Source organism: Phycomyces blakesleeanus (genome assembly GCF_001638985.1).
Source record: "Phycomyces blakesleeanus NRRL 1555(-) unplaced genomic scaffold PHYBLscaffold_40, whole genome shotgun sequence".
NCBI lineage: Eukaryota > Fungi > Mucoromycota > Mucoromycetes > Mucorales > Phycomycetaceae > Phycomyces > Phycomyces blakesleeanus.
Genome location: NW_017265170.1, coordinates 191307 through 202286, shown reverse-complemented (window position 1 = coordinate 202286; position 10980 = coordinate 191307). Strand labels below are relative to the sequence as shown.

The 10980-nt window shown below is 33.1% G+C and overlaps 3 protein-coding genes across 3 annotated transcripts; 2 read left to right on the top strand and 1 right to left on the bottom strand.

The window, feature by feature from the left end:
* PHYBLDRAFT_175684 (hypothetical protein) lies at positions 1-1962 on the top strand (the record flags this gene model as incomplete). The annotated part of the gene is made up of 5 exons (XM_018437550.1): positions 1-127; positions 259-291; positions 358-525; positions 611-1057; positions 1745-1962. 5 exons carry the CDS (start codon positions 1-3, stop codon positions 1960-1962), a joined length of 993 nt encoding a protein of 330 aa, XP_018283986.1.
* Positions 1963-2163: 201 nt separating this feature from the next.
* Positions 2164-3543, top strand: PHYBLDRAFT_73281 (hypothetical protein; the record flags this gene model as incomplete). The annotated part of the gene is made up of 2 exons (XM_018442817.1): positions 2164-2213; positions 2598-3543. 2 exons carry the CDS (start codon positions 2164-2166, stop codon positions 3541-3543), a joined length of 996 nt encoding a protein of 331 aa, XP_018283985.1.
* Positions 3544-3812: 269 nt separating this feature from the next.
* PHYBLDRAFT_160717 (hypothetical protein) lies at positions 3813-4558 on the bottom strand. Its single transcript, XM_018434238.1, has 2 exons — positions 4182-4558; positions 3813-4092 (listed from the first exon to the last, which is right to left on the bottom strand). The coding sequence occupies exons 1-2, from the start codon at positions 4480-4482 to the stop codon at positions 4055-4057; spliced, it is 339 nt and encodes a 112-aa protein (XP_018283984.1). The 5' UTR covers positions 4483-4558; the 3' UTR covers positions 3813-4054.
* Between the last annotated feature and the right edge of the window lie 6422 nt (positions 4559-10980).

The following is a 10980-nucleotide window of genomic DNA, read 5'->3' as shown; positions in this document are numbered from 1 at the left end:
ATGTTTCCCTCTACCCAAACCCACACCTTAGACTGTCACTGCATTAAATGTCACAACAGTCATCAGAAATCTTCTTATGCTGCAAAGCGTACTGAGACTCGTCGTAATAAGAGAGCTAGAGTTGAAGGTACCAGAATATTTGAGAATAGTATAATATATTCAGTGTTGGTTTTTTGTTTGCTGCGTAATAATCGTTTTAATTTTTTATTTTTATTTTTTATTTATGTTGTTTATTTTTAAACTTTTAATGAAACACAGCCGCAATGAGAAACATGGATGTAGATACTGAGGGTAAGAATTTTTTTTATTTGAAAGCAGAAAAAAAAACTAATAAACTATTATATTCCATATTTGTAGTAATCCTGACCTCTCGTTCCGATTCTGTGGAAGCAATGGACGGTCAGGCCAACTCACCTTTTTTGGATGCCGCCTCAATGTTTGACAATGACAGAGACGACAATGATTTCGATGACAATGTTGAAGATGAAGTCAATGAGATCGAGATTGAGGACTTCAACAGTGAAGGTCAGTGTGAGATACATAAAGAAAACTAAAAGAAAAAGAGAGTAAAAGAAAAATCAAGTGTTAATTTTTTTTTAATTTTTTACAGACCCTTTTGCTGCTCCTGATATGCCCGAAAATGAAGTCCATCAATTCATAGCCATCTTTACGGTACTGTTTGCTTCACGTCATGTTGTTGATAAGGGTGCTGCTGTCTTGATTGAGTTTATCAACAACCTGCTGAGAATCTACGACCAAGATTTTCAATTACCAACCAGTCTTGCCGGTTTACAAAAAATGACAGGATTTTCTGCTATTACAAAAGGCATCAAGAAATTTGTGGTGTGCCAAGACTGTCATACAGTATATCAGGATATCGTATCTGCTCCTCCTCGATGTGTTTTCTCAAAACTTGGTGCCAGGTCTGCATGCAACTGTAATTTGACGAAATCTGTATCTTCCGGTGCCTTGGTTGCAAAGCGTGAATATGTCTACCAATCCATTAAAAATACATTGAGCGTTTTCTTCTGTCGCCCTAGTTTCGAAGCCAAGATTCGTCAATGGAATAAGGAGTTGAAGATGGTAGATACTCTGTGCGATATCTATGATGGTGCGATGTGGAAGGAGTTGAAGGACAAGGATGGTGTATCATTTGTGTTGGACCCACACTCACTAATGTTAACACTTAACATCGACTGGTTCCAGCCCTTTGATGGTGTCACTCACTCCTCTGGTGCTATCTATCTGGCCATCAACAACTTGCCCCGTGATGAAAGATTCAAGCCAGAGAATATTATCCTTGTAAGTCTCATGCCTGGTCCAAAGGAGCCAAAAACCGGCGAGATCAATAGTTACTTGGAGCCCTTGGTGGATGATTTGAAGCAGCTGTACGTTGGCATGCGGATTCCTACACACGAATTCCCAAATGGTGTCAGTGTTCGTGCTGCACTACTGATGGTTGCATGTGATATCCCAGCCACCAGAAAGACAAGTGGATTCACAGCGCATAACAGCACATGTGCTTGTTACAGATGCAGCCGGCAGTTTACTCGGTTAGGGAGCAGCAACCAGGTTGATTTCCGTGGATTCAATTATTCTTGTTGGAATATCCACAGTGGTGCAGAGAGCAGGTTGCATGTTGAGGAGTGGAAGGATGCAAGTACACTCTCAGAAAGGCATCAGCTGGAGGTCGAAAATGGTGTTCAATGGTTGCAGTTGCAACGCCTTGGATACTTTGATCTAGTATGTGGAACGATCATTGATCCCATGCATAATATTTTCCTGGGGACGTCTAAGATATTAATGGATCGGTGGATTGATGAGAAGACAATTGGACCTGAAGAGTTTGCTTCGATGGAGAAAATTGCAGAGACAATGGTACTGCCCAGAGATTACACCACACTGACAACCAAAATTGGAAAGGGCTTCAGCTACATGAAAGCGGACAAGTGGAAATCATAGGTTCTGGTTTATTCTCCTGTCTTGTTGCATGGTATTCTCCCCCCATTACAATTCAAGAACTGGATGTATTTCGTTGATGCATGCCGATACTACGTAAAGCCCAGCATTACTTTTGATGAGATCACCACTGCCCACAGCCTGTTAGAAAAGTTTTGCAATGCATGCAACGTAGACTATACCGCCACTATTCTCACCTGCAATATGCACCTACACCTCCATCTTCACAAATGCATTCGTGATTTTGGACCAGTGTATGGTTATTGGCTCTGTGAAGTTTTATAGAATAAAATCAATAGTAAAAAGATTGAGACGTATATAAGAATACTTTGAGACTGTATATAGGTTGTCTTTATTAAAGAATACAAAGTTGTCCTTTTTATATCAAAACACGATCTGCTTTGTCAGTCACATCTTAATTTCTTAAGTCTGAGTTCATTTAGATATTAGAGAGTTGGTACTGCTATGTTTATAATTTAATCTAATTGCAGTGTCCTCATATTAACTCAGTGCTTACTGAGCTGTCATAATTACAGTACTTACTGTAATTAATTATTGGTCTTATTGATTTACCATAAGTAAAATAAATAAATTATTCATTTGTTCTTGTAATGATAGCTGTTTTACTATAATAATAGGAATATGTTCTTAGATGTAATAAATCCAACAACCAAGTGTCTGGATCACCACAGGCTCTTTGGGTTTGAGCGATACAATGGTATTTTAAAGAATTTCAAGACAAATGGCAAAGACGGTTTTGAGGCGACCTACATGAAAAATTTTGTTCAGAATGCGTATAAGGGTGATTATGTCAATGCTGTTCTTAAAAGTTCTAGCCAGATCCCCTTCATTCACACTCTGTCTAAACTTGTTACAACCTCCATACCTGCCGCCACAGTCACCACTCTCTCCAGTCGCCCATTCAGATTGCAAGTATTCGTTCAAGGCTACACTGATCCTTATAATCCACCCAAGGGTAACGAGCCTCTTCCTCCTTCTACATTTCCTCTAAAATACAAAAAGCCATCAGTAATGGATGATTCCAACCATCTCCATTTACTTGAATATTACCAAGTCGCTTACAACCTCCCAGACCTTGCCAGCTATCAGGACACGTCCTATAATCGCCCAGCACTTGACAATCAAATCATCAAATTGAAGTCAATTGACATTCTTGGTCAACACTATCGAGGAACAAACAACAGCACAATCAGTCACGGATCACTTGTTCAGACAAAGTTTGTTGGTAGTAATGGAAACATTATACTTGGATTTGCTGGACAAATTCAGTATCTTTTTACATACTCCTTCCAACTTCCACCCACGCACAATCTCCATCTGACTCGCATGGTTCATGATCATCAACATGTATTCACATTTATCAAGTGGTTTCGTACTTCCTCTGATAGGTCGCGTGAGGATGACGGTGTTGAATTTTGTTTGCCCACGTTCTCTCCTGATAGCTACCATAGCATTATACCTGTACATCGCATCTTATTAGAGGTTGCTACAGCTACTATTGCGACAAGTAGAAATGTTAGCAAAATGCTAGTAATTCCATTGCCAAAGAAGCTATATACTTAAATAATAAATAAAGTAAACTTTTACATTTCTTTTTCTTTAACAAAAAAAACAGAGCGCGTATTTCTGATATATATATTGATAGTATTTTGTATGTGAAAAGTAATATATAGATAAAAAGAGAGAGGCAATTTTTGTTTATTTAATACCCGTCTCTAAGGGCCCACTGAGGAAATTTGGGGGTTATGTCATCTGGGACTGCTGTATTGGACACACTGGTGAAAACCCTCTCCTTCATTTGAGAAGCACTTGACCCCATTGCTTCAATAACATACTCATCAACGAGTTTAATGAGAGTATTGAACTAAAATGATTTTGTTAATACTTCACTTTATATTTTTTATAATAAGACATAATTATTAATATAAAATAATATACCTCGTCACTTCTCCATCCTGGCCAAACAATCTTGACGATGCTCTTCGTGCGATTCTCGAAGTCTTCATCTGCAGATTCTCCATCAGACATTGCTGCCATTTGCATCGTGAAGTCACAATCTCTCTTCATTTGTAGATCAATTGCTTCTTTGTTGTCTGTGTATGCAAGTAAACGGCGAGTATGATTCTAATAGTAGTTTTTTTGTATTAGTATTTTTAAAATTCTCAAGACTAAACTATATTATTTTGAAATTATTTATTTAGAGATTACACTTACATCTCTGACACGTCCTGCCCTTCTCAAACGAGTGTTTGTTACTTTTATTTCCTCTTCGGTTTTTCTTGCTTTTGAAACTTGGCTGGTGAAGTTTTTGTGCAGTCTTGCTCTCAAGTCTGCCTCTCTAAATCCCTCATAGGTAAACTTGCGCTTCAAGTTTTCAAGAAGTCGCACCACCAACTCCTTGTTTGGCGACTTATAAAAGAAAACATTTGTATTCCATCTGGGCTTACTCTCATTTGCCAGGATATCAGCTTGATTTCTTGTTTTCAGCTTGGGATCCCACATGAGATTACGAATATGGGCCTGATAGAATATATGAGAAAATACATCAATAAAATTTTGCACACGTTGATACTCACATAAACATCATTAGAGGCCTTCTTGCTAAACTCAGATGGGGCGTTGAAGGCAGGCTGAGAAACATTAGCCATTGTATTGGTAGGGGAAACGAGGGGGACCCTGCTTAAACTGTCAATAGCAGTGATTGTCTCAGTGCTGCTGGTGGCAAGAACACCAATTCTGCTATTCATGTTTAGCAATGTATCTTCCACAATGCCGATTTGTTCTTGTACAATCGACATGTCAGCTGCCACGTTGGTTCCCATGGCTGTCATATTAGTTTTCAAAGTAGAAAGAATTTCCATCAATTGTTCGTTTGTAATCTCAACGGGACAAAGAGCGAGTTGACGTCTTTGAATAGCCATTGTCTACAGAATATAATAAAAGGTAAAAATGTAACTGTTAATTTTAGATTACACTGTTATTGATGTTATTATACAATTGAATTGAATTGAATTAAAAATAAATTATATCAAATTTACATACTTAAATTGTTTGAAATAAAATGGGTTGATGTGTGTGTGTTTGAGTATGAGTGCAATAAGTAGCAAGAAAGCAGGAGAAAGAGTAAACAAATTGTATAAAACGTATGGTTTATATAGATATTCAGCATATCTTTGATATATAAGTCTCTATTAATACTTCTTGTAATCACTGAAATGCAAATCGGCTTTCATACTGTTTTAGAACCCAATTGATCGGGCCAGTCCAGTCTTTTGTTTCAAACGCACTTTTCTTTTTTCTTTTTTTTTCTTTTTTTGTTGTTGTTCCTGTTTCTCTTTTTTTTTGCTCTTTATATTTGCTATTGGTCTTTTCTTTGTTTCTCTATCTCTGCAACTTCTATTATATTTGCAAACTATTTGTGTAAGACATGTTCTTTCTAAAAAGTCTTCTTTATAGAAAATAAAAGAATTTATTTATTCTGTTGCCATAGACACACTCTTCGTCGCTGTCTCCACCCATTTTTTTATTTTTTTATTAGTCTTTTTTTTTAATCTGCTTTTTTAAAGTACTTTTTTTTATATAACTAAAAAGAATTAGTTGTTTCAGTTGCCATAGACACTCGCCCTCTCTTTTCTTTTTACTTCTTTCTTTCTCTTTTACTCTTATACTTGCAAATGTTCTTGATAAGGCGCTTTTTTTTTATTTTTCTTTATTAGTAATTTCTTCAAATATAGCTGAGTAATAACAAGTGTTTCTGCTACCATAGTCACTCGCGTATAGTTTCCTTCTGATGCATCCTCTTCACAATGGCCATCCGGATTAGCCAAGGTTAGTAAATATACTTCATGCCATCATCTCATAAAAGTATCCTGATTTTTTCCTTTCTTTTTTATAGGACATATCACCAAAAATATTTTCTACAGCTAAACACGACCACCAACACAGTAATATTTTTATCTATTTATTTATTATATTTCTCTTTAATATTAATCAAACTGAATCCAATTTTTACTATAGATGAACAACCCTCTCCAAAACATGCTATGGATCAAAAGCTTCTATCTCATGCTGCTGTCATTGACATGGTAAGACTTTTTTGTTCTTTTACTATCCTTATATGTATCATTATATTACTTATGCTGTTTATTAATAAAAAAAACTACCAGATACTATATCGACTTTTGATAAGTATTATCTATATCTACAAATAAATCCGTTTGCTTTGGATATGTAAATTAATAATTATATCACCCAATTCACAAAAATTAATTTTTTCCAATCATTTTCATAGTCAAAGGAATCAAAATTCCGTAGCTTTACTTGTAATATTTTATTGTTTGGTCTTTGTACTGGATAATTCCAATGTAAGTATTAATGGTTTATAAGAATTGAAATATCCAACACACACGCACACCCATCACTAACGATTTATCTATTCTCAAAGAGTACTGCTCGTACCCCAAAAAAAAACGTATTGAGCAGCTCATTTTTTTTTCAGGTATTTCTTTTTTGTAGAAAATTTTTCATCTCAAATATAACAAACCAACCGAGCAAGAAGTAGCTAGAGATATAGAATAGTATTATTAGATCTGAAACCTAGAAACATTCTATTCTTTCCAATAAAAATAAAAGCGTAAACCATTACCAACCTAATAAGAATGGGAAACCAAATAAATAAAGAACATATTACTGGTCCATAATTTTAAAGACGCCTTTTTTTGCTGCTGATGACCAAACTTCTTAACAATAAACTAGCTTAAAGGTCACCTTTACGCTACTTTTAATCTTCATAATATGTCGGTGCCTGACCTTTATGGTTTCATATAAAGAATATCAAAATAGATACGCAGTTTTAAAAAACTTTCTTTTTATATATCAAGTCAGATAAGTATATCTAAAGTGCTAACAAACCTTACCTGCGGCACCCCCCACCCACAATTCTGCTAGTTGACTCTAGTCATTCCACTATCTGTGAAGGTCACCTTCAGCACAAGTGGAAAAAAAATCAACTAATTTAAATATGGAAATTACACTACACTATACCCCATATTTAAACTACCTTATTTTTTTTAATTTTTCCAGTGTATAGAGCTTCTCTAGCTACCTATCAGAGTAAAGAGCATATATCAGATTTAATACAGGTGTATATATTCCGTCTTATTAAAGATGAATCACTGTTCCACAAAATCAAAAAAAGATAAATTATAACCGCAGCTTGAATTAACACAAATTTATACCTTTGTACTTTATGTAATTCAGCCAAATATTTGATTATCTTGCGTTCTAGTAATTCGTTTTTGCTGAAAACAAGTGCATTAAAGAGCTAGAGACAATAAAAAACGAATGGGCTAAGAGACGCGGCGGACTTTTAATTAAATCGAATTTTCGGAGTTGGAATTAGCTCAAAAATGGAAATCCGACACTTACTCCTGCAGTGGGAAAGTGATGTTTTCAGTCTCCATTTGAGTAGTATTGAAAGACAGAACATATACCATTTTATCAGGCATGGATTTGATATGAAATGTCAATTAGAGCAATATGCTCCCTGATCAGGAATTATAAGGATAGACTGAAAACAGAATATATCTTTATTATTACAGCTGTATCTTGTCAGGTTTAATAAAATATATATATTTCCTTGATTTATATGAGATGTTGATATAAATTTAACTGAAATATAACAAACAGTAAAAATCTTATCAACTATGAATTTAATATTTTTAGTTGATGTTGTAATAACAAGATTTATTAGAAAATAAAAGAAAAAGTAAAGCACTATTATATAAAAAACATATAACAACTTATTGAGAATTAATAAGAGTTCTATTGAAGCTATTATAGATATATTATATTTATATTTCTGTGTTTTATAATTTATAAATTATAAAACAAATGCTTATAATAAATATTAATATTAATAATAATAATAATAATAATAAAGAAATATAACTTTTTTGTTTGATTATTAAATTTTAACCTTTTTTACACTTTATTTTTTATTTTATTAAATTAAATCCTTTTTACTATATGTTTATTTTATTTATAGATAGATAGCCTTCTTTCCTTTTTGTTATTTTCAATGTTTATTCATTTCTGTAGAGATTACAGAAGACAATGTATGTACAACTTGGATAAAATGAGCCTTATAATGTGTTAAACCTAAAAAAATAAATGAACTTATATATATGCTTCTCTTTAAAGTTGTTCCTCATACAAGATAATTTTTAAAAGAAACTACAGGTTGATGCCTACAGACAGGGCTTTTTAATTAAGAGAAAGCTAATTACATAATCCAAAAATATTATGTAATTGTCCCTTGTCCTGACAGGGCCATAATTCAAAAGATTAATACAGATTTTCCTAGGTTACAGCTAGCTATCAATCAAAAGAAATCTTTAAAACATGAAACTCACATATTGCTATAAGACATTGTTATATTCTTTATTAAGTAAAACATTATGTGCAGTATCTATTATTCCCTTTAATGTCATTCGTTTATCTCACTTATAATATATAGCACTTTCTCAAGATAAATAAATTATTGCTATTTAACTCGATATCGTATCTAGTTTACTCATAACACATATTTAAATAAAACATTTAAAACTCGGTTCATCACTGATAGAAAGACTGTGAAATCCCCAAAAATGTATTGTTAAAAAAGAACCTTCACATTTTATTTCACATTTGATTTTTTAATGTTAGACTTAATCTTTCCAGCTAAAACCATTATACCTATTTGTTTACCAAGTAGAGCTGTTATATAAAAAAACACTGAGTACTAAATGATTATCAGCACTAATCCCTTTGTTAAACTTGTAATTATTATAGTTCCTTTCATCCACGTATAATAGATTTTTGTTTTTTGAAAAATTCTATCAACTATCAAAGAATAAACAAAAAGAATTAGATAACAAAATATAATCGGTCAACATATTATATATGTACTATAGAGTAACTTGCTTAAATATATTTTGCTTGAAGACCAGTGTAAAGGTATGACCTTAAATATTAAAATTAAATTTTATAAAAAAGCAAAAAGTAGAAGTATAATCAATTAAACAGTAATGTAAAAGAAGAAGAAGAATTATAAAAAAGAGCATGTACTAGTTAAAGGGCATTGATTAATAAAATGAAAAAGGGACTGGCTTTGGAATTAGTAAGATTTGAAAAAACATGTATTTTATATATTGTTATTGTATATGCATCATATTAGTTCTTGAGTTTACTTTAAACATAACTAATTAGTTAGAGATTCTGAAGCTACACAATGATATGGGAATAATTATTTAGTTTGTACTCAAACTATAAATCGTAAGCCATTTCAATGGGCTGGGATACCATTTATAAAATAAAGTGTGTTTCATAATTGTACTCATGTATAGATTACATATATATTAACTTCGGATATACTTTCCGTAACATCAGAGTTAGTACTCCTCTTAATTGCGTAACAGTCTAAACTGATAATTATAATAGAATCTACAACATAATTAAAAGCCTGTACACATAAATATTACTTATTAATTTATTTTGTGTACATCACACTCATAATACAAATGACCTGATGTTGTTGTTTAAAGCATGAAAACTTTATATGAAGTACCCGCACTTCATGAAACCAAGTAATTTAAATATGATTATAGAGTGACATATTTTAAAATACTGGAATAGAAATAAGACTAAAAGTAAAAATAATATTTGACTTAATTATACCAAATAAATATAAACCCATGGAGTGTCTGTTTACTGGTATATATTTAAGCCGTGTTTTGGATGTATTTGACATTGACAGAAAAAAAAAGTAAATAGGTAGGATTTATCCGAATGGAAGGATAATTAAATTAAGTGCATATATAGTAAAATAAATAGGGTAGGTGGAGACCGAGTCGAATTGATTAAAGTGAAAGGCTGAAGAAGAATGAGAGTGAATTGTAACAGCGATTTTATTTTAAAAATATCGAGAAGGTTTTGATAGTAGAGTATTTGTATTGTGTAAAGAGTGCGGGATAGTGAGATAGACGGAGGCAGTGTGTAAGAATATTTTTTTTTATATAAGACGGGTTTGAGAATTAGGGTGTATAACAATTTTATTATTATTATAGACTTGAGGATTATTGTGTGCGCCTATAAAGAGAGATTACTATGGTAGGACTTTGTGATGGGTGATTTCTGTTTGGTCTAGAACCAGTTATTTAAAGATATAGTAAAAGTCGGAAGCTTTGGAGAATATGTATGATGGGCTGGGGTCATTGTCACTGAAGACAGTCTTGGAAGCATAAGCATACAAGTGTTATGTGCGTGCAAGAGTTTGAAGGTAGTTCTGAGAATAGTGGTATATAGCACTTCAAATATAAAAGAATATAGTGTATGGCTTTTGAGTTTTGAAGTTTTATTATATGGATATTATTTCAATTTTTATTTTTCAGTGATAGTGGAATAAAAGGATATTATGGTTGTTGATGTCAATTTTGATAGCGTTGTGAAGCTGGTGTTGCTAGACGTAATAGATTTTTTTTTTATTTATTTATTGGTGCCGGTTTTTAAAGCATTGAGCAGTTTATAGGGACACGAAGGTATGACCAAGGGCTTATTTTTTGCTCGACTTGTATATACCATGGACAGCCGTCTAAAAAATAAAATAAAGAATATTTTGGTTTTTTTTAAAAAGAGTGCGCTTCCTTTTTGTATTGCGTCGCTTTTGGTCCACTTTGAGTTGCAATACAATATGAATGTCGATCCCCAACAGGAATGAAGATCCTCAACTGGGATGGCGGAATGTTGGGAATGTCGAAAGGAGATTTAAGCCATCGTTAAAAAAATATTTTTTTTTGTTTTGGTTGCGGTACAGCAAAGGTTATTTTAATACACACTTCTCTCCGAATAGTTTTGAGTGAATACTAAATGGTATTTCAACCTCCATATGGATAACAGTGTCCCTGTCGATGGGCTCTGCTATGGTTCTTTTACGATCGGGTACACAAAGGCTGTCTGCACCAC

Coding starts and splice junctions, on each gene's coding strand:
- PHYBLDRAFT_160717 (XM_018434238.1), bottom strand. CDS start 4,482: ATGTGGGATCCCAAGCTGAAAACAAGAAATCAAGCTGATATCCTGGCA. Junction 4,093..4,181: donor CAGAGATGTAAGTGTAATCT/CTAAATAAATAA, acceptor AATCATACTCGC/CGTTTACTTGCATACACAGA.